This window comes from Mastigoproctus giganteus, chromosome 3 (genome assembly GCF_048544385.1).
Source record: "Mastigoproctus giganteus isolate SK-2022 chromosome 3, ASM4854438v1, whole genome shotgun sequence".
Taxonomy (NCBI): Eukaryota; Metazoa; Arthropoda; class Arachnida; order Uropygi; family Thelyphonidae; genus Mastigoproctus; species Mastigoproctus giganteus.
Window position 1 is genome coordinate 198,310,835 of NC_143577.1, and position 24,679 is coordinate 198,335,513.

At 38.6% G+C, this 24,679-nt stretch overlaps 1 protein-coding gene across 1 annotated transcript in view; it reads right to left on the minus strand.

Annotated features, from left to right (window-relative positions):
* Positions 1-14,527, minus strand: part of mRpS10 (mitochondrial ribosomal protein S10) — a 40,343-nt gene extending 25,816 nt beyond the window's left edge. The window contains exons 1-2 of the mRNA XM_090370802.1: positions 14,367-14,527; positions 8,067-8,138 (exon numbers count right to left, since the gene is read on the minus strand). Coding sequence (XP_090226928.1) covers positions 8,067-8,138; positions 14,367-14,474 — 180 coding nt within the window. The 5' untranslated portion in view covers positions 14,475-14,527. The remainder of the gene's footprint in view (positions 1-8,066; positions 8,139-14,366) is intronic.
* Positions 14,528-24,679: the final 10,152 nt, after the last annotated feature.

Below are 24,679 nucleotides of genomic sequence, written 5' to 3' on the forward strand. Positions count from 1 at the left end.
CTAATCTTGTTGCCCTTCTCTGTACCCGTTCCAGCAGCTCTACATCCTTCTTGAAATGAGGCCTCCAGACCTGTATACAGTAATCAAGATGTGGCCTTAACATTGCCTTATACAAGGGAATAATCACCTCCTTATCCCTGCTAGAAAAATTCCTGTATATCATTGACAAGACACCATGAGCTACTCTTGCAGCTCGTCTGCACTGCTCAGAGAACTTCATATCTGCCTGCACAATTACCCCCAGGTCCTTTTCATTCTCCACCACTGTCAGTGTAGTACCGCAGAGTTGATACGTTGCTCTGGGGTTACTGTTTCCCATATGCAGCACTTTACATTTGTCGATGTTAAACCTCATTTGCCACCTCTCAGCCCATCTGTTCAACCTTTCCAGATCCTGTTGCAGCAGCATAGCGTCAGTATTGTCCTTAACGACCCTGCCAACCTTTGTATCATCTGCAAACTTGGACATTAAACTTGATATCCCATCATCAATATCATTCATAAACACCGAAAACAACAACGGACCCAACACTGAACCTTGAGGAACTCCACTAATAACATTAGTCCACGTTGAGCAGTGTCCATTGATTACCACTCTCTGTCTTCTGCCACTCAACCATCCCCTTATCCATAGCAGCAATTTGCCTCCAATGCCACACTGCTCCAATTTGTGCAGCAGTCTTCCATGTGCAACAGTATCAAAAGCCTTTCTAAGATCCAAGTATATAATATCAAAGCTATTCCCTGCATCCAGTTCTTTTGTGACTGCATCATAGTATCCAATCAAATTGGTCAGGCAAGACCTGCCCTTAACAAAACCATGCTGCGTCTGAGCTATAACTGAATTCTTGTCTAGATGATCCTGCAGTGCTTCTTTAACCAGTGCCTCCATTAATTTACCTGGAACAGAAGTTAAACTAACAGGTCTATAATTACTTGTGTCAGCCTTTGATCCTCCTTTGTGAATTGGGGTTACATTTGCACATCTCCAGTCTATGGGTACCTCCCCTGAGTCCAAAGAAGCTCTCATAATTATGGCTAGGGGTTTGCATACTTCCTTTGCTGCCTCCTTTAATATAACTGGATAGATCCCATTCACCCCAGTAATGGGGTGGATGGGATCTATCCAGTTTTTCGGAGAAGTGAGTGATCCATGCCTTCCAGTAAATTTCTCCTGTCTATGTTTACATGGTCACAATAGCTGAATATCCATGTGATTCCGACATTTTGCACTGTTTCAAAGAACTAGTGGGGGTAGCAATGTAGGGGGGGGGGGATTGAGGCAACTAAGAACTTACGAAAATGAAATGATGACAGATTTTGAAACTTTGTCGAGTTTTTCACTATGTAGAAAATGTTCTAAAATATAATGGCATACAGGCAATAATTAGCATTATATCACCATTATATCACCAATGGTCCTTGAGGTTGTCACAGACATTCTCTCAGATATGCCAGACAAACTGTACTAGCTACCTGGAGTCTAAAACGCTGATAGAACTGATATTCGGGTGAGAATCAAGTCAAGTGGACCCAATTTTGGTGAAGTCCGGACGGTCTGTGACAGCCAAATCCTCTGCTTGCACCTTCACGATGGTGGGACTGTTAGTAATATTGGGTATAAACTCCATGCACAAGTATATGGTGGGTGACCACCCAGGTGTGAACCAATGTAAGCAAGGGTCATGGTGTGGCGCCCAAACCACATGGAGGAATGCCATCCCTCTATGTTACCAGGCGGTACTAGGTGGTAGATGACTCTCATCAACCGGTGAAATACCACCACTTTGCTTATTGGAGGCTTGAAGTGGTGGAACCCATGTTTAGTCTCTAGAGCTAAGTTCCGGTCAACCCTTCCTTATCTCTTCCATCATGCAGTATGATTGATGACTTTTGAGGTTATGATGAACATCATGGTGAGATCCTATATTCCTCACATTTCGAGGGTACAGCTCTAAAACGGTGTTCGCAGGCTGCTAGTTAATACACCGGACCGAACCTATTGGTAACTCTCTAGGAGGCTTCCAGATCAGCTAGTGTATAATCTTGCTACCTCTACTCTGCCAGACAGTGACTGGAGGGAGTCCGAGTAGTGTGTATGCGGGGAGCATTGTCGAGGCCACGTTATGTCAAGGATCTGGGTATATTCTTACCATGTGTACGCCATATCCAAAAATTTCATTACTTCATACAGCATGTCCCACCCACTTTTTCTTACTATTGAATACACCATGAATTGTCAAACTAATAGAACAAGCTTATCTGTGAAAAGATCTAAACCTCCCAAGCACTTCCTAATTCATTTCACAAATATATGTGGTCTCAGTTCTAATCTCAACGATGTCCATTTCCACTTGCAGTCTGCCAAACTCCATGTACTTTTTCTGACAGAATCTCAGTTATCGGTTGATTCAACTACGGCTCATCTCAGATGCCCAAATTAATCACTGTATGATTCCTTTCGCCTCAAAGGTGGTACTTGTGCATATGTCCATTCTGATATTCCCTGTCAGAGACTTGGCAATTTGGAATCTCCTCTCTTCGATCTTCTCTGGCTTAAAATCTCTCTACCTCATTGTGTCAAATTCATCTGTTGTTTCTACCGTTCTCCCAACTCCACTAATCACTTGGAGCTCTTTGACTTCCTCTCTTTACAACTTGACTTTCTCCAGTCCAACTTTCCTAACAGTGAGGTAATTTTCCTTAGTGATTTTAATGTTCACAACTCCAGCTGGCTTCCGTTTTCTAGTCATCCCGACCCAGCTGGTCGAGATGCTGAGGCTTTTGCAATTACTAATGACCTTGCACAGATTGTTCATTTATCTACAAGAATACCGGACAATCCTAATCATACAGCCAATACGCTTGATCTTTTTCTCACAAACAACCCTTCTAAGTACATGCTCAAAGTGAGAGGTCCTTAGGCACTTCAGATCACAACTTGGTGATTGTCTCTTCTCCAATGCAGCCTTTATCTCGTGGCTATTCCCAACCTCGTGTTGTTTAGCATTACAAGAATGCAAAATGGGATGACCTGCGAGACTTCTTTTCTTCTTTTCCTTGGTTGGATTACTGTTTCAAAACTTCTGATGTCAACGTTTGCTCAGATCGTGTCAGTAAAATTATTCTTGCAGGAATGGAATCCTTTATCCCACACACCACTTTAAAATCTCATCCTTTATCTAAACCTTGGTTTTCCAATAAATGTGTTAAGGCTGTTCAAGAGAAGAATGTTGCATATCGTAATTGGCTTGTTTCTAACTCTTCAGTTTCATTTTCTGCATACACCAAAGCTCGCAACAATTGTAAAGCAGTTATTAATCAGTTCCAAACTAGAGTTTGAACAGGCTAAGAGTAGAAAACTTGCTTCTTGCCCTAATGGTAGCCGAGCATTCTGGTCTCTTGCCAAAACTATTGGACGCAACTTTTGCCCATCTCTGCTCCCACCTCTGTCCAAACCAGATGGTTCTGTTGTCACTTCAGCCAAGGATAAAGCTGACCTGCTAGCATCCCATTTTTCTTCCAACTCATGTATTAATGATCTTGGTAAAACACCTCCCACCATTCCCAACACGCTCCATTCAATGTCTCCTGTGGTCTTCCGTCAAAAGGATGTCAGAAGGATTTTGACGAATCTTGATGCTAAGAAAGCTCCAGGTCCCGATGGTATTTCTCCACTTGTTCTCAAAACCTGTGCTCCCGAACTTACTCCCATTCTTTGCTGCCTTTTTTCACTTTCTTATTCCAAAGGTGTTTTTCCTTCTGCTGGAAATTTGCTCATATCTAGCCAGTTCATAAAAAGGGTGACAAATCCCTCCCATCCAATTATCGTCCTATTGCAATTACGTCTACTCTTTCTAAAGTAATGGAGAAATCAATTAACCGCCAACTCTTAAATTACCTGGAAACCTTCCGTCTGATCAACGATCGCCAGTATGGATTCCGTCAGTGTCGAACCACTGGTGATAATCTGGCTTATGTTACCCATTTATGGACTAATTCAATGGAAAGGTTCGGTGAAACACAAGTAGTTGCTCTTGACATCTCAAAGGCTTTTCATTGTGTTTGGCATAAAGGTCTTCTAAACAAGCTAACTTCCATCTTATGGTTTGCCAACTGTTTTTAGTAATTGGTTATCCAGTTTTCTCTCTGATCGCTCACTGAGGGTGATGGTAGATAGCTCTCTGTCTTCTAACTTCTCCACTAATGCCGGTGTCCCCCAAGGTTCAGTTCTTTCCCCCACTCTTTTCCTCTTTTATATTAATGACCTTCTTCCATTGACTGGAAATCCTATCCATAGTTTTGCCGATGATAGCACATTACATTCCACTTTCCGTTTTGAGAAACCTTGTCCTGCTCCATCAGCTTCAACTTCTCGAAAATCTGATACCAATTCCTTAAATGGCGATCTTCAGGTAATTCTCCAATGGGGCAAAGACAACTTAGTTGATTTCAACCCTTCTAAAACTCAGTCTTGTCTTATATCTCGCAAAAAGGATTCTTCTGCTCCTATGCTTATCTTTAGTAACACTCCGATTTCTAGGCAAAATGATATATCTCTTTTGGGGATTACCCTGACTTCTAATCTCTCTTGGCACAAGCACATTACAAATATTGCTTCGTCTGCATCTAAAAAACTTGGTTTTCTCTTTCGCTCTCGGCATTACTTTTCTTCCAAACAGCTGCTCACTCTGTATAAATCGCAAATCTGCCCTGCCATGGAATATTGTTCCCACATCTGGGGTGGTGCCCCCAAAACCTCTCTCAGGCTTCTTGATTCCATTCAGAAGAGGGCAGTTAGGTTAATTAATAATTCATCTTTAACAAAGTCTCTCCACTCGCTGTCTCATAGACGTACTGTTTCTGTTGCATGCCTCTTCTACAGACTTCCATGGACACTGTTCTTCTGAATTAGCTTCTATAATTCCCACTCTCTCCTTCAAAACAGTCCGAACACGTGCTGCCACCAGCCAACATCCATTTACTGTCCAACTCCAAACTCACAGAACCAACTTTTTATCTTTCTCGTTTATTCATTCAACTGCCGTTTTCTGGAACAACCTTCCTTTATACATATTTCCTGAAAATTACAGTCTACAGAAGTTCAAGTCCAATGTCAACAAATATCTTCTTTCGTCTTCTCAACCTCCAACCCAAGCACAGTACTAAGTACTATAGGTTCTAATACCTCTCGTGTTTGGGGTTTACATAAAAAAAAAAAAAAAAAAACTCCAAAAAACTAGCGCGAATCAAGGATGATTGCTAAAGAACTTGATGTGGAAACTATAAAAATCGGTCGGGTGTTCGGGCCATGATGAGTAGCTTGAGGATGGGAGTTGTGGATTGGAGGAATTATCCTGCTTTGTGCAAACATTTTGAATCAGAAGTTTAATATTCCAGATTATTAAATCGACTTTTAAATTTGGAATTTCTTAACCATTTAGCACTAATGATCGACATCCTGCAGGAGCTCTCTTACCTTTCAGAAGCTTTACAGAATCACAATGGTAAAAGCATATAAATTAATTATTCGAACTATCAATGCTATTGCTAATTTGAAAAATTCTGAAGGAAATTATGAAGATAAAATTGAGAGCATGTTGAAGTGGAAAGAATTTGAAGGAATCAAAATCTAAAGTAAAAAAATTACCTCGTGACAAGTTATTACATTCATTGTTTTATCCCTAAAGGATAAGTTATTAATGCAATAAGGTGATTTTAAATTAAATAAAGAAAATAACGATACCATTGAAAGAAATTTTAAACATATGCTACCTGAAATCGTGAATATGAAAGAACTTTCATCTCGGTGGCAAGACGGTGAAAACCGAATAAGAAATTTAAGTTTTCCGATAAAATATGAAATAAAAATTAATGATTTTAGAGATTTTGTTGAGACAGTTTATCTTTAAAATCGAGTGAAATTCCCTTTTCCATTAAGAAAGCCAGAAAATATCTTTGAAACCATTGCGATTAGCAGTGCTGAAGCTGATTTCAGCTTTCAGCGTAATGAATAATATTATGACAATTAAACATGTTGCAGATTATGATGACCATACATCTAAATTATTATTAGCTATATGGTGTAAGGAAGCCTGAGGCTTATGCCGCGCCAACCAAAAAAAAAAAAAATCCTGAGTTACCCTAAGAGAGAGAGAGAGAGAGAGAGAGGCAAAAAGTAGAAGGGAATCACCAAGAAAGAGAAGAATGATGTTATCCAGCTCAGGATGCCGGGTGTGCCAAGCCCATACTCACCAGATGTTAGCCCCCCCCCTGGGGTTGTATGGAAAACTATTGCTTCAATTTGATCCAGATCGTTATATCAAATTATTCCTCTGTAATCATCGCTCAGCTATTGAGCAAAGCAGAAGATTAACAACAAATATTAATAAAGAAGTAAATTTTATATGGCAATTTTCAGAATAAATTTTTCTTGAATATTGGTAAAATAATTTTTTTTCACGTAATCTGTGATTTTTTGTGTACTTTTTCTAGAAAGTTTGTTTTTGTTTTTTATGTAATATTTGTTTTTATATTGTGGAATGTTTTGTGATAAAAGCTTTTATGTTATTTGTGATACAGAAAATATTTCATGTTATTTTTTATTCACAATATTAAAATTTTAGCATGAAAAAATGTATCCATTATATTTCCCTAGTTGTTTAAAAAAAGACGAATAAAAAAGTTGCACGTGTGCCGAGCACGCGCGGTAGATGATTTATGCAAAACATCCTTCGCGTTTCTTTTAGGTATTTTGATTTGTATATATCAATTACGTAAAATAAAAGAGATTTTTTATTATAAATATTTTATTGATCATTCACAGATTTTCATAATTTCTGGAAGATAAGATACAATGGATTTATAATAACTAAAGTAAGAGATGTAAACGGCCTCCGTAGCCGAGTGGGTAGGAGCGGGAGTGCAGTAGCACACGCTCTTTGAGTAGACCGGGGTTCAAGCCCCTGACTGCTGAATACGGTCGATCTGCCAACCCACACTGGACCAGCGTGGCAGATTATGGTCCATTTCCCTCAGCATGAATTGTTGAGGAGGCTTCCACCCTGCAGTGGGTCGATAATGGCTGCACTTTACTTTTTACTTTACTTTTACTTGCGAGTGCAAATATCTAAATATCTCTGTAAAACGCACCGATTGCTGTACCGATCTTGTAGTTGAAGCGACATACACAGCTGTTAGGGGAACCTAACAATGGAATGTAACGAAAATGCGAGACGAAAAAAGAAATTGCTGACAAATATTTGTATTGTTGCAATTATACTTACTGCAATAGTAACTTCAGGAAGCATGGTTGTGATGTCATACTATTCAAAAATTCTAAAAAGTTAGAACTCCAGACACTGTCGTATCCAGTTATCATGGTAAGGCGAGGCATGACAACCAGGTTTTTGAGGTTTTTTTTTTTTTTTAGATAGACCTAGGAACGTTTTACACATTCACTTATATGCATGGTTGAGGGGATAATAAGCCGCCTGTCCACCCCCCTAAATCTGCCCGACTCCAGATATCATAACGGTCACGAAAAACACATCACGCGCTCTAATCACACTACTAGTAGTGCGAGCGTAGGAAGCTCCTCTAGTGGAAGACGCAGATGACGTCACTTCCATGACCGATCAAATTTACTCAGTAGTAAGTTGGAAAAACTGCGAGCCCATTGTTAAAATATTCACAGCTCACCACTGGTTACAGATGTGACAGTACAGGTGAATATGTTGAATAAAAGTTGATTCTGTTACAGATTGTTTCATCCTTTCTAAGATAGGCCAGAAACTTTTTAAATATCAGTTGTTAAAAAAAAAATTTAAAAAAAAGCTAATATTTCTGAGATTGGTTTACTTAGGAAAAAAAAAAAAAGGCAAAGCTTAGAGAGGAGGGATAGGGAAAAACCTTAAAATGGCTTTTAATTATTTAATATATAGTATTCTGCCAGGAACACTATCCAAAAATATCTGGTGTTCCTGCAAAATAACATTCCTGACATAATTATTTGTTTTTTAAGCTCCACATGAATATTATTCATAAAAAATATAACATATACATACCTGACTAGCATTTGATTCCTCCGGTAAGACATTGCCTTCGACTGAGGTAGATAACATGTACATACCCATGTTCTATAAAATAAAAATGGCACAATTTATATTTAATTCTTCAGTGAGCTAATATTAATTGATTCCCAAGGACAGGACAATATGCTAAAATGGTTGTAAACAAGGCCATTATAAAATAGCACCTATGGTGGCATGGTCACAACTTCATAATAATTTATTTATAAATGCTAATAGGCAGCTTTCTTGAGTACCATTATTAAGCACAGTACTGTATTATATATAGATGGTATATTGGTGTTATAATAAGAAAATATATATGAGTTAAAAGAGATGATTAAATAAAACTCTAAGAAATACAAGTGTTCAGGTGCAGCTGCATATGCTAATTCACATCCCCAGAGTAAACATATATATAGTGACTAACATGAGGCTAGTCAAGTGTTTTGAATTCATAATTTACATGTTTTTGATTGATGTTGGCACCAATGTACCAACACAAATCAAAAAAAAACTTTTACGAGCAAGGTATAAAAAATGCAGATGGGACAAGTGTCTAAACTATGGCAGAGATGTTTTTGTAAAATGAAGTACCAGTTAAGGATAAAAAATAATTCTAGTTTTCATTTGACTCACTCTCATATAAACATATTAAGGTATTCTAAGAACTATATTTCCATAGGTCCCTATAAATATAAACAGCACTATATATTAATATATATAAATATTAATATATATAAATATTAATATAACTTCTGTTCCAGGAAAATTAATGGAGGCACTGGTTAAAGAAGCACTGCAGGATCATCTAGACAAGACTTCAGTTATAGCTGGGACACAGCATGGTTTTGTTAAGGGAAAGTCTTGCCTGACCAATCTGATTGGATATTATGATGTGGTCACAAAGGAACTGGATGCAGGGAATAACTTTGATATCATATATTTGGACCTTAGAAAGGATTGTGATACTGTTGCACATGGAAGACTGCTGAACAAATTGGAGCAGTGTGGCATTGGAGGCAAATTGCTGCTATGGATAAAGGGATGGTTGAGTGGGAGAAGACAGAGAGTGGTAATCAATGGACACTGCTCATTGTGGACTAATGTTATTAGTGGAGTCCCTCAGGGTTCAGTGTTGGGTCCATTGTTTTTTCTGTATTTATAAATGATATTTATGATGGTATACCAAGCTTAATGTCCAAGTTTGCAGACGATACGAAGGTTGGCAAGGTTGTTAAAGACACTAATGACAGTACGCTGCTGCAACAGGATCTAGAAAAGTTGAGCAGATGGGCTGAGAGGTGACAAATGAAGTTTAACATTGACAAAGGTAAAGTACTACATGTGGGAAGCAGTAACCCCAGAGTGACGTATCAACTCTTTGGTACTACACTGACAGTGGTAGAGAACGAAAAGGACCTGGGGGTAATTGTGCAGGCAGATATGAAGTTTTCTGAACAGTGAAGACAGTCTGCAAGAGTAGCTCATAGTGTCAATGATATACAGGAATTTTTCTAGCAGGGATAAGGAGGTGATTATCCCCTTGTATAAGGCAATGGTCAGGCCACACCTTGAGTACTGTATACAGGTCTGGAGGCCTCATTTTAAGAAGGATGTAGAGCTGTTGGAACAAGTACAGAGAAGGGCAACAAGATTAGTGAATGGAACAAAGGGTTGCTCTTACGAAGAAAGGCTCAAATTTTGCAAATTACAGTGTCTGGAGACTAGGCACCTGCGAAGTGATCTGATTGAGGTGTATAAAGCCTTGAATGGTTTGAGCATGTTCAATGCTAATGGGAGTCTTCCTCTCGCTGAGAATAATCATCTGAGAGGGCATAAATTCAAATTGAGGAAAGACAGATGTAGGATAGATTTGCAGAAGTTTGCCTTTAGCCAGCAGGTAGTTGGTTGGTGGAACAGACTTCCATCCTTTGTTTTGGAAGTCGATAGCCTAAATAAATTTAAGGCTGAGATGGACAGGTATTTGGAACGAATGGAGGGGTGAAATGGGAGTGTTTTTTTTTTTTTTGGCTGATACTGCATAAGCTTGCTTTCTTGCATCATATTCCTCTATTAATGCTTTTAGAATAAATCTGTTATTATTCTTTTTAACCTATTTATTATTTTTTGCATAAACCTATTATTTTTGGTTAATATTTTTTTTCTAAGGCATTATACAAATTAGTGTAATGCAATGTAGCATAATATGAGGTACCACTGTATTTTATATCTGCATGCTCTCAAGACAAAAATGTGCAAAAATGGCAAGTGGAATAGAGGAGCAGTGGTATCTCTCAGAGCCTAAAGTTGATGGCATTGTAGAGAAGCTATTATCTTTTAAGAGCACAAAAGGTAATATTTTTATACACATTGGTACTAATGATATTAAGAGTAGGATATCTGAGGATTTAATTAACAAGTATAGAGCAATGTGGAGGAAAAAGTTGCAAATTAGGAGTGAAACCAAGAGTGCCTACAATTATGTCCAGACACAATAAGAGAAGTATATCATGACAGGCCTGTCAATCAATGCAGCCCTGGAGAGAATGTGCAAAGCTCAAGGGGTAGTATTTTTCTCAGTGTGGTCTGTGTTTATTAACAGGATGGACTGTCTCACAAGGATGGAATATAATGGAAGGGGTGGAGCATTACCTACTACTGCTACTGTGACAGTAGCAGTAGTAGGTAATGCTCCATATGTAGGTCAGGAAACTGAAAAGATAAGAGGGATACAAATATACTTGTATATATTTGTCATGGACCAAGCAAATATATAGGCTGTGTTAGGATTACTAAGAGTAAAAACAGGTGCATGTACACCAATGCTATGAGCACAGTAAATAAATTTGAAGTGCTGGCCAATCATCAAATGCAGACATCGTGGGCATATTAAAGACATGGTGTCATGCAGATGGAGAATTTGAATATGGGGAGTACAGAAAGGACAGCCAAGACAGAAGAGGAGGAAAGGTTACACTCTTATAAAATCTAAGATTGTATATCCAGTTGACATAGGTGGCCAGTGCATGTGGAGTCAGTTTGGTTTGATAGAAGCAGTGGGAAAACAAAAATTATAGTAGGAGTGTGTTATAGGCCTAATGTCTGTGATGAGTACAACAAAAAGTTATACAGAGAAACTGAGTGAGTCAGAAAACCAGAATGTCTTATAATGAGGGATTTTAACTTTCCATATGGCAAACAAATTTGTGGATTGGTCACTCACACACTGTCAAGGCTTTTGTGGATTTATTGAATGACTGTCTTCTACAGCAGCATGTTAGAGGCAGCAAGGGAGAGTAATACTCTTCATCTCATTATTAGCAGTAATTCTTTATGCATTAAGAAGCTGCAGATAAAAAAATCACTGGGTGATAATGAACATAGTGTTAATACGGGATTTTTTTTATTATTATTATTAGCCATATGATGCAAGGAAGGCTGAGGCTTATGCTGCACCATCCAAAAAAATTTCCCGAGTTACCCTGAGAGAGAAAAAGAGAGAGGAACCACCAAGAAAGAGAAGGATAATGATATCCAGCTTAGGACTCTGGGTTTCCCAAGCCCATACTCACCAGATGAGAGCCCCTGGGGTAACTACTGTACTGTCAAGGGTAAAGGAAAGGGTTTTTGCTTTTGTAAATGAGACTACAGTGGTCTCAGACAATTCTTAAATTCCATACAGTGGATATAACAACAAATTCTAATGTGGAAAGCATTCAGGGAAATAATCATAGAAGCTACTAGGCTTTTCATACCAGATAAGAAATATCGTTCAATGCTTCAACCTATATGGATGTCAGATGAACTAATGAGACATGTAGCAGAGAATAAAACTGCACAGAATATATATATAAATTATCAGTTGATACAGAAGCTTATGGTAGCTATAAACTAGTCTGCAATCAAGTAAAAAAGGAGGTTAGACAGGCCAAAGCAGATTACAAAGAATCTTTGGCAAAGGAGGCAAAAAAAAACAGCAAATACTTATTTACTTATGTAAACACTATAAGGAAGGGGATGAATCACATTGGTCCATTTGATATCAATGGCTTAACTGTTAATGATCCTGGTCAGACAAATTGAATGTGTATTTTGCATCTACATTCCCACATGAGAAATTCTTTAGGGAAGAGGATGCCAGAAGTTTTTAAAGTCTACCAGGGAGGTAAATGATTTTGTATTAATAAGAAGGAAAGTGAAAGAAAAACTGTTAAACAGAAAAGACATCTGGGGTGGATGGGATCTAACCAATTATATTAAGGGAGCAGCAAAGGAGGTAAGCAAACCCACAGCCATAATTATGAGAGCATCTTTGGATTCAGTGGAGGTCTCTGTGGATCGGAGACATGCGAATGTAGCTCTAATTCACAAATGGGGGGGGAGTCGAAGGATGACACAAGTAATTACAGACATTTCAGCTTAACCTCTATTCATGGAAAAATAGTGGAGTCTGGTTAAAGAAGTAATGCAGGCCATCTAGACAGGGGTGCAGTTATACTTCAATCAAACATGGATTCGTTAAGGGGAGATCTTGTTTCACCAATTTTATTGGTTATTGTGATGCAGTACAAAAGGAATTAAGATGCAAATATTAATTTTGATATCATATACTTGGATTTTGGTAAAGCTTTTGATACCGTTGCACATCAGACTGCTGTACGAACTGGAGCAATGCGACATTAATGGCACATTACTGCTTTGAATAAAGGAATGGCTGAGTGGGAGAAGCCAGAGTGGTTATCAATGGACACTGGTCTTCATGGACTAATGTTATTAATAGAATTTCACAGGGTTCACTGCTGGACCCACTGTTCTTTTCTGTATTTATTAATAACATTGATGAAGGTACATCACGTTTAATGTCTAAGTTTGAAAATGATATAAAGGTTGACAGAGTGGTTAATGACAGTAATGAACGTATGCTTCTGCAACAAGATCTAGAAAAGTAGGCAGATGGGCTGAGAAATGGCAACTGAAGTTTAATATTGATAAATGCAAGATTCTGCATATGGGTAGCAGTAATCCCAGAGTAACGTACCACTATGTGGTACTAGACTCATGATAACGGAAAAATGAAAAGCACCTGGAGAATATATTGCAGTCAGATATGAAGTTGCTGCCAGGCAACTCATGGGGCTTTGCCAATGATATACAAGAATTCTGCTAGCAGGAATAAGGAGATAATTATCCCATTGTATAAGGCAATGGTCAGGCCCAATCTTGAGTATTGCATACAGGTCTGAAGGCCTAATTTTAGGAAGGATGTAGAGCTGTTTGAATGGGTATAGAGAAAGAAAATTATTTTGATGAGGGAAACAAAGGGATGCTCTTACCAAGAAAGGCTTCAGTTCTGCAAATTGCATTGTCTGGAGACTAGGCACCTGTGAGGTGATCTGATTGAATTGTTTAAGGATTTGAATGGCTTGAGCAAACTCAATGCTGATAGATTTTTCCTGTTGTTCAGAATATGCACATGAGTCAGCATAAATTCAAACTGAGTAAGGATGGTTGTAAAACAAATGTAAGAAGTTTGCCTTCAGCCAACAGGTGGTTGATTGCTGAAACAAGCTTCCGTCCATTGTTTTGGAAATACAGAGTTTGAATAAATTCAAGGAAGAATTAGACAAACTATTGGAAGGGGTGGATAGATGTAAAGGTTTTTTTTTTTTTTATGCTGCTGCATAAGCTTGCTTTCTTACATCATTTGCCAATACTAATACAGTACATGGAACTCTTAAAATTTGCTCATCCACGATCAAAAAATTGGATTATACTGCAGATTATGGGTACACCTGGAGGAAGTGGCTTCTTTTGCTTGAATCCGTCCTGAATTACTGGCCTAAACTAACTCCTAACCTTTTTTCACTATCCAAAAATGAAAGTCTATTAAAAAACCTACACTTCTTTTGCTTGAATCCATCCCGAATTTGCCATGCCCACAACGCAGTCACAAGGTGTACCCATAATCTGGAATTCACCCAAAAATTGCAACTTTTAAGTTTCATTTTCCTTTGGTGAAAATTCATTTTCAACTTCTTCCAACGCTGATGACCTGGAAAACGAAAAAATTCCTAACATTACAATTTTTAATAACAAATCTCGCCTATCAAACAGCAGCCAACAAGGGTGCCCCAAGGTCGTGACTGGGCTCCGACCAATACTATTGCTGCTGGTCCAGGGCCTACGCGAAATTCATTTCAAGACCTTTCAAAATATGTTCCAGGGCTCCAGACAACCTAAATCCAGAAATGAGTAATGCGAATAACTGGGAATGAAAAAAAAAAAAAATCATACCTGATTATTCCAATTATAAAGGCTTTTCAAACAAAAATTATGAACAAGAGTCCTAAAATTGGGAATAAGTCTTTTAAATGAGTTCAATGCTAACACAGTGGTGTTCATTTCAGAGATATGTCACCTGCTGTTTATTTTTTTTTGGCAAATTTGTAAAATAAGCCTTGCATTTATACCATACAAGACATGCAAAAGAATAAAAATAATTTATCAAATGATCTTTATTCAACGAGAACGAAACAAAGTATTCCAGCTCTTAAAATAATTGAAAGGCAACAAAAAAAAAAAAAAGAAAACTGTCTTTAAACTAAACTGAAAGATTCTATGATGGTAGCACTTTTTTCAACGAAAAACTATACCAGCACGCAACAACCTCTGCAATTCGCCATATGTGCATAAACAAATATTTGACGCCCTCTTACAGTAAAATTCCGAGTTAAAACCGTGTGCATTTTGAGCTATTCTTTAAAAAACACAATTACAATTACCAACAATTTTTGGTTGGAATAAAGTTGCAAACAGACTATGTATAAATATAGTGCAAGCGCATCAGAAATACATAGTTATATCTGAATAAATCAGAATATTAATAAAACGCTTTAGTTGCCAACAGCTTAAACAATTTATGAAAAAACACTGCGATTTAATAAAATTGGGGGCATAAACAAAATGTCCACGTGCCCTACGGAGCGAAACTCGAAGAAACGTTTAAAATGATTCTAATCTGCGTGTGTATATACAAGTATATACAGTCCCTTCCCGACTTACGTATGGTTGCGTTCCACAGACCAACGTAAGTCGAATTTTACATAAATCGGAATTTCCCTAAATGCTTATGCAGCACTCACAACTATGAGCGCTGAATTTGATTGAAGCAAAAAAGAAATGTACGATGAACATTTCAATATAATTATTTATTCAATTTCATTTTATCTTATGCACAGGGAAAATTACAAAAGTGTACAAAATTGCAAAAATTTAAAAATTATAAAAATTTACAAAAAGAGAGAGGAGACAGGACTAACGTCAGCAAGTTTCATCTTTCAAGCATCATTGCCAGAATTAACTCTCCAGCTGAAAAGCACGCCGCTGCCGAAGTTGAGAGCTGTGGAAATTTAGAAGAGGTTTTTTCCAACACATCACAAAATTTCTCTGCAGCTGCAGAATCAACACTGGCGAATTTGCCGCATACTTTAATGTTTTGGAAACCATCGCGTGCTTGAACCTATTAAACCACCCGTTGCTTGCCACTAACTTGGCTTGGGGTTTGCGATAAGAAATTATCGTTTTCTTCATAAATACTTCTTGGGTGAATGGCCGTTAGGTTCAGGGGCACTTGTTTCTGAATCTGATTTTCCATCCATATTATTAATAGCTTTTCCATCTGCGAAATAGTAATAGTAATCGGGGTGCCTGATGCAAGAAAGCAAGCATATGAGCTTATGTGGCACAGTAAAAAAAAAAAAAAAAAATTCACACAACCATTCCTTCTAAATGTTTGTCCTGTTTCTCCTTAAATTTATTTAATCTATCAACTTCCACAACGACAGATGAAAGTTTGCTCCAGTAATTAACCTATTTTTATCCATTTTAGCAAACCACTGGCTAAAGGAAAATTTCCACACGTGTATTCTACAGTTATCTTTCCTCAATTTGAATTTATGCCCCCTTAGGTTCGTAACACGAACTAGTGGAAGAATCCCATCAGAATTCAGCGTGCTCAACCCATTCAAGGCAAGGCCTTATACGCCTCAATAAGATCACTTCACAGGTACCTAGTCTCCAGCCGCTGAAATTTGCAGAACTTAAGCCTCTCTTGGTAAGAAGATCCCTTCATTCCCCTCACCAATCTTGTTGCCTTTCTCTGTACACGCTCAAGCAAATCTACATCCTTCCTAAAATGAGGCCTCCAGACCAGTATGCAGTACTCAAGGCCTGGCTTGACCATTGCCTTATACAGAGAGACAATTACCTTCTTTTCCCTGCTAACAAAATTTCTGTGTATCATTGACAAAACCCCATGACATGCTCTTGTAGCCTGTCTGCATTGTTCAGAAAACTTCATATCTGATGACACAGTTACTCCCAGTTCTTTTTAATTTTCTATCACCCTAAGTGTGGTACCACACAGTTGGTATGTTTCTCTGGGATTACTTCTACCCATATGCAGTACTTTGCATTTGTCAATGTAAAACTTCGGTTGCCACTTCTCAGCCCATCTTCCCAAATTTTCTAGATCATGTTGAAGTAACCCACTGCCATTACTGTCATTAACAACCCTGCCAACCTTTGTATCATCTGCAAACTTCGACACTAAGTCTGATATACCTTCATCAATATCATTGATAAATACACAAAACACTGGACCCAACACTGAACCCTGTGGGGCTCCTCCACTAATGACATTAGTCCACGAATAGCAGCGCCCATTGATTACCACCCTCTGTCTTCTCCCACTCAACCGTCCTTTTATCAATTTTAGAAGCTCACCCTTAATACAATTCTGCTCCAATTTGTACAGTAGTCTGCCATGTGCAACAGTGTCAAAAGCATTCCTGAAATCCAAGTATATGATATCAAAATTATTTTTGCATCCAGTTCCTTTGCAACCACACCATAATTTGTCTGACAAATTTGATTGGATAGCATGTGACCACTGTTGATCTTAAATGCGTTGATTCTTTAATATGTTGTAAAATACTGAGACAGTATTTAAATTCCATGCAGTGGGACCAACTGATGATGTTACCAACAGCAAATTCAAAATGGGAAGCATTCAAAGAACTTATCTTGGAAGCTACTAGGCTTTACATGCCAACTAAGAAATATTGTTCAAGGTTTAGGCCAAAATGGATGTCAGATGAACTAATGGGCATATGGCAGAGAAGAAAAATGCATGGGATACTTACAAATTAACACATGACACAGAAGCCTATGATAGATACAAGTTGATATGCAACCAAGTTACAAAGGAGGTTAGGCAGGCGAAGGCAGATTACGAGAAATCCTTGGCAAGGGATGCAAAGAAAAACTGCAAAGAGTTCTTTACTTATGTAAACTCTAGAAGGAAGGGGATGAATCAGATTGGTCCACTTGATATTGATGGGTCAACTGTTGATGATCCTGCTCAGGTAGCTAACAAACTAAATGAATATTTTGCATCGAAATTCACACATGAGGAGTTATTCAGCGAGGGGAATGCCAGAGGCGTATTCAATTCTAGCAGTAAGCTGCAGAATCTTGAAATAACTGGGAGTAAAGTGGAGGAGAAACTGTTGAAGATAAACACAAGAAAGGCACCCGGGGTGGATGGGACCTATCCAGTTATATTAAAGGAGGCAGCAAAAGAAGTAAGCAAACCCTTAGCCATAATTATGAGAGCTTCCTTGGACTCAGGGGAGGTACCCATAGACTGGAAATGTGCGAATGTGACCCCAATTCACAAAGGAGGATCAAAGGCTGACACAAGTAATTATAGACCTGTGAGTTTAACTTCTGTTCCAGGAAAATTAATGGCGGCACTGGTTAAAGAAGCACTGCAGGATCATTTAGACAAGACTTCAGTTATAGCTCGGACACAGCATGGTTTTGTTAAGGGGAAGTCTTGCCTGACCAATTTGATTGGATACTATGATGCAGTCACAAAAGAACTGGATGCAGGGAATAGCTTTGATATTATATACTTGGATCTTAGAAAGGCTTTTGATACTGTTGCACATGGAAGACTGCTACACAAATTGAAGCAGTGTGACATTGGAGGCAAATTGCTGCTATGGATAAAGGGGTGGTTGAGGGGGAGAAGACAGCGAGTGGTAATCAATGGACACTGCTCATCGTGGACTAATGTTATTAGTGGAGTCCCTCAGGGCTCAGTGTTGGGTCCATTGTTTTTTCTGTATTTATAAATGATATTTATGATGGTATACCAAGCTTAATGTCCAAGTTTGCAGACGATACGAAGGTTGGCAAGGTTGTTAAAGACACTAATGACAGTACGCTGCTGCACCAGGATCTGGAAAGGTTGAGCAGATGGGCTGAGAGGTGGCAAATGAAGTTTAACATTGACAAATGTAAAGTACTACACATGGGAAACAGCAACCCCAGAGCAACGTATCAACTCTGTGGTACTACACTGACAGTGGTAGAGAATGAAAGGGACTTGGGGGTGGTTGTACAGGCAGATATGAAGTTCTCTGAGCAGTGCAGACGGGCTGCAAGAGTAGCTCATGGAGTATTGTCAATGATATACAGGAATTTTTCCAGCAGGGATAAGGAGGTGATTATTCCATTGTATAAGGCAATGGTCAGGCCACACCTGGAGTACTGTATGCAGGTCTGGAGGCCTCATTTCAAGAAGGATGTAGAGCTGCTGGAACGAGTACAGAGAAGGGCAACAAGATTAGTGAATGTAACAAAGGGGTGCTCTTACGAAGAATGGCTTAAGTTTTGCAAATTACAGTGTCTGGAGACTAGGCACCAGCGAGGTGATCTGATAGAGGTGTGTAAAGCCTTGAATGGTTTAAGCATGCTCAATGCTGATGGGATTCTTCCTCTAGCTCAGAAAAATCACCTGAGAGGGCATAAATTCAAATTGAGGAAAGACAGATGTAGGATAGACGTGCCGAAATTTGCCTTTAGCCAGCAAGTGTTTTTTTTTTTTTTTTTGGCTAATGCTGCATAAGCTTGCTTTCTTGCATCAAATGCCTCTACTAATGCTAATGCTAATGTTCTTTTAAACGTGCACTGTCCTGTAAAATGAGAGTTCACTGTTGAAGCAGCAATGCCTAATTCCTGTGCAACAGATGACAAACTTTGTCCTGCTTCGTACTTCTTAATCATGACCCCAAGGGCTCACATATGGTGAGTATGGACTTGGCACACCCAGGGTCCTGAGCTGGATATCATCATTCTTCTCTTTCTTGGTGATTCCTTCCTACTTCTCTATCTATCAGGGTAACTCGGAAATTTTTTTTTGGCTGCTGCAGTACAAGCCTCACGCTTCCTTGCACTATGTGGCTATTAATAATAATAAGAATATTCATTTCTAAATCAATTTTGTTTCGTTTCCTAGCCCTGACACCACTTGCACTTACCGTTGGTCTTTTGTTCCATCACCATTGTAATAAGTAAGTAGGAATGAAGAGAAAATTCTGAAAATTTATTTTTTATACGATTGAAGATTTCAGTGCGAGGGAACACATTTCACATAATATCATAACGTAAAATCCCACAGAATTCCAGTTATCGGCATGTCCAGTTAACAGTATTATCGCAAATACAATAAGATCGAGTGTACTACCAGTTTCTAATAGACTGATCAATAAACAGAAACGACCAATAAACCCAAAAGTGCAAATTGTTTTGTGGTTGACCTCCAGAAATATGGTTTAAAAAATCATCACAAAGGCATCCAAAATTGATTCTTATAATGGAACATATGACAAGGATGAAAGTGCAATGCGATTTCCATTGCACTTTGCACGAGGTCTTGGAACGAATTACCAAAAAGAAAAAACAAACAAACAAAACAATGTGTTATTGGATTCACATTACGATATTTTTACAATATCTCCATTTCTTCCTAAGGAAAGCAAAATACGTTTCCACGATGTTATTAAATTTGTAACGGCCGGCAAAAATTTATGTAAAGTCGAATTTACGTTAGTCGGGGAGTGCCTGCATATACAGGGTGTTTCAGTTAAAAGTTTCAGAACTTCTAAGAGGGGTAGGGTACATCCTGACAACTCGAAATCATATAGCAATGTGGGGTCGGAAATGCTTTCCTGAAGCGGTGTTGTACACAGAAGCACCATAAAGAAAAGAGACCGTAAGTGAGAAATCGTTTTAATAATACATGAAAAGAAGCAAAAGGTACATGGATTAAAGTAAGTGTTCGAAGTTGCTTCCACGGGCTACAATGCACGCTTCACATCTCCGACGCATGGACATCCGAACATTCTGGAATACTCCAGGCGAATTTCGAATTTCTTCGGCAGCTACTGCGATTCTTGCAACCAGCTCCTCAGCATTGTCAACAGGGGTGTCATAAACTAGCGATTTCATATGACCCCAGAAATAAAAATCAAGACATGATAGGTCGGGTGACCGAGCAGGCCAACGCACGAGACCACCACGTCCGATCCACTGTTGACCAAATGTGACATCCAGGTAGTTACGAACATCTCTGCTATAATGGGCAAGGTATCCATCGTATTGGAACCACATTGTCTGTTGCGTCGATGCAGAAATCTGTTCATCTCTCAAAAGTTGTGGCAATACTTGCTGCAGAAAGATCAAGTAGATAGGTCCGATTAGACGACACGGTAACAGCTAAGGTCCGATGAGGTGATCTCCCATAATACCGGCCCATTCATTGACCGAAAATCGAATCTGTGCTGCACGAGGACTTCTGTGTACAATACCGCTTCAGGAAAGCATTTCCGACCCCACATTGCTATATGATTTCGAGTTGTCAGGATGTACCCTACCCTTTTTAGAAGTTCTGAAACGTTTAACTGAAACACCCTGTATACACCGATGAGCCAAAACATTACGACCAGCGAATCGTTATGCAAATCGAAACAACTGCAGTTGAACTATGCCACATGCGCGGGTCGGACCAGGTATAAAACACACCTGATACTGAGCACTGTTAATCAGTGTTACTTTTGTTCTTAAGGTGGGAAAGGCAGTGGAATAAGTGAGTTTGACAAATGCCAAATTGTAATGGCCAGACGACTGGGTCAGAGCATATCCGAAGGAGAATGGCTGGTGGGATGCTCACGGTCAGCTGTGGTTAGTACCTACCGAAAGTGGTTCGAGGAGGGGAAACCCACGAGCCGTGGTAACACCTTGCCGGTGAGGTGTTGGACGACCACGGCTTATCGCTGCTTGAAGGCTCTCCTGGAGGGTACATGGCAACATAAGGGCGACTGTGGCCCAACTCGCCAGTAATTGGAATGCAGTTGACTGGAGTAATGTGCCACAACACACAGTACATAGAACCCTACTGGTAATGCCTGTGGCTACCTAGCCCCAAAGAATGGGGCCAGGTAGCCACAGGCCGCTCCGAGTGTCCATGTTAACCGTAGTTCACCGACGACAGCACCTACAATGGGCACAAAAGCATCGAAACTAGACATTCAGTCATTGGAAGGTCGTCTGGTCTGATGAGTCATGTTTCCTCTTGCAACACATGGACGACCGGATACGTGTGCGTTGCTTACCTGGGGAAGTGATGCCAGCTGGATGTACAATGGGACGAAAACAAGCTGGTAGTGCAGGTGTAATGCTTTGGGCGATGTTCTGCTGGGGTACCCTGGGTCATCAATCATGTCCAGGAATGCTTGTCTACCCTATATCTAAACATCATTGCTGACGAGGTACACCCTTTCATGGCAATGATCTTCCCCTCTGGCAGCGCTAACTTTCAGCAGAACAATTCACTATGCCACACCATCCAGATTGTTCGAGACTGGTTCATGGAACACAAAGACTTCTGCGTATTGCCCTGGCCTCAAAATTCCTGACATCAATCCCATCAAACATCTGTTTGTACTAGAAGAGCAACTCCGATCTGCATCTCAACCACAGACCTTACAGGAGTTAAAACAATCTGCTGGTTACATGTTCATACCAGATACCACAAAACACATTTAGAAATCTTGTAGCATCCATGCCTCGCTGGGTACAAGCTATTTTGGCTGCACGCGGACAACCATCATATTAAGTAGGTGGTAATGTCTTGGCTCATCAGTGGAATGTCATGATTTGTTTTTTAAATTAAGATCCCCCACTTCTTTAAAATTCCTGCATTTTTGAAAAACTGATTTGACATTGAAATAATTCCCTGGTCTATGTTAAATTATAGACCAGGGAATTAAATTATTAAAAATTTGCCAATTGTCTCAATTGTGTAACTTTAAATTTAGGCTCTGTTCCCAATGCTTTGCTTATAGTGTTGCTGCTTCAACTGCTGATTTGTACTCTTGTAAGAATATAACATTGTGTTGAAACATTTATTGGCACTATTTCAGTTTTGCTTTAATTCATCAAGCCTGCACTCTCGCCTTGATTTGCATAACGGTTTTGGTTGTTAATATTTTAATGTTTCAGGATACTTCTCTGTGATGGGGAAACAGACAAGTTTACATACAGTAGTGTTTGAATACCAAAACACCATCATTACCAAATTCTTTAAGGCATCCCCAATTAATACTTTTAATGAATGACATCCGCATGGCATATACAATGCTCGAGGATTAGAATTTACAAACCTTGCTTGGATTCCCCTTTCACATTTTATCCATTGTCATAGCCCTGACCTTGTCAGTCACCATGTTCATATGATGTTTTTCTGATAAATAAACTCTGGCTTCATATATTTCCAATCCAGTTGTTTCTATTACAGGTTGATAGGTTATAGTGTTCTTTTACTTCTGTCTCTTCAAAGAATCTTACAGCAAACAAACGAAACTTGCACCAGTGGTACAACCTACAATAACACTATAATACTTTGCCCTTCTAATTTTTTTGTAAGTTAAATCACCAAGTATTAGTTAGTTTTGGACTGTTCTCCTACAGTAGTGAAAATGGGTTTTTTTGGATACAAGTCGACAGATATGTTCATTTAAAACTAAATCATACCTATCAAATAATTCATTTTTATTAACAAAGCCAAATCTAAATTTTTGTAGCTTTCTGCCCTGCAAATCTTTTTTATGGTGATACAGCGGCAAAAATGTTATATTTTGCTTACTTTAATCCAGGTTTTGTAACTGTTAGATTTTAAAAAAAAAGAATATGCATAATATGTATTTTTTTCTAAGTATTCATGCTTGAGTATCATTAAGAGAACTATCTTTATAATATTGTCCTTTCATGTACACTGTTGGTGCCCCCAGTGTCTTGGCACCCTAGGTGGCCACTTGGTTTGCCTGTACTTTGGGCTGCCTCGGGCACACGAAACATCATAGTTTGCAAATGCCAAAATCATCAAATATATAGCATGCAGACATGCTAACATTTTGGTTTATTTGGAATTTCATTAAGTGATTTTAAGTAAATGACCAATAATCTTTAAAACCCGATTGTCCAAAAATGCCTGTCTTGTGGATGCTGGTTTATCCAATTTCCATTAAATCCTTTTCAAAAGATACAGATTGCTCTACAAGGAACATATCCACAATTATGTTCCTGTTTTAAAATAAAATACTAAAAACCAAAATATATTTACTAACATATGTAAAACAATAACTGAAATCAGTTACATCATATAGATATAACATCAAAAATAATTAAAAAATCACAAAAATTGAAATAAATGTAGTACCTTTTGAGATAAATTCTTTTAGCAGTTCCAGACCACTCTTTAGACTACACTAACTACAAACGGGCAGTTCTAATCTTGAATGTGCCATTACTGTTGCTGTTTTATGTGCATATACAAGTAGCTCTTGTTTCACACCAGTCACTAACCACAAGGCCATTTTTATTTGCATTTATTTATTTTTGCAATTTTTATAAATTGAAAGTTTAAAATCATCAGACAAAATTTATTGGCATTGTACTGTACGAGGACAATTTGAGTCAATTAGTGTTTAGCCGGTCCGTATCACAAACAAACAGAGATGAGAAAGCTTACCACCCTCAAAGTAGCCACCCGTGGATGCAGGTGGTAAAGGTCCATGCAGAGAAGCATCCAGTCGCTTGTTGTTTATGCTATTTACAAGTGTTGGAAATTTATTACACAAACATGTTTTATTAATTGTGCTTTTAATAGCACTGTCATTGCAAAAGAATTCCATATTAGAATAGAAATAAACTGACAACTAAAAAAGAAAGGTCCATGTGCAGTGTTTAATTTATTAGAATAAAGAGATGCCATGTCTGTTGAAAGAAGTTCAATGCTAGTGCAAATGAAAGTGTGAAAAAAGGCACGTCGATCGATCACATGGGAAAATAAGATGGTTATTCGGAGGATGGAAGCTGGTGAAAGCCATCCTAATGTGTGTAGGGCTATGAATATGCCTCCATTGACTATTACTACAATTATGACAAACGCTGATGATAAAAAAAAAAAAAACACAATTGATGCAAAGTGGTAGGTAAAATTTTTGGTGCCTGGAACCTGTGTGATTTCCCATTGATTCCATGATATAAAGGGTTCCATTTGTGCATGTCCCCCAGGAACCTAACCCTGGCATAAATCAAGGGCTACCTGTATAGAACTGTGATTTGTTATGGTAAAAATTTTAGAATGTTTTCAACTGCAACTAAATACTAACAAATCACAATGCCAAAAGATATTTTGC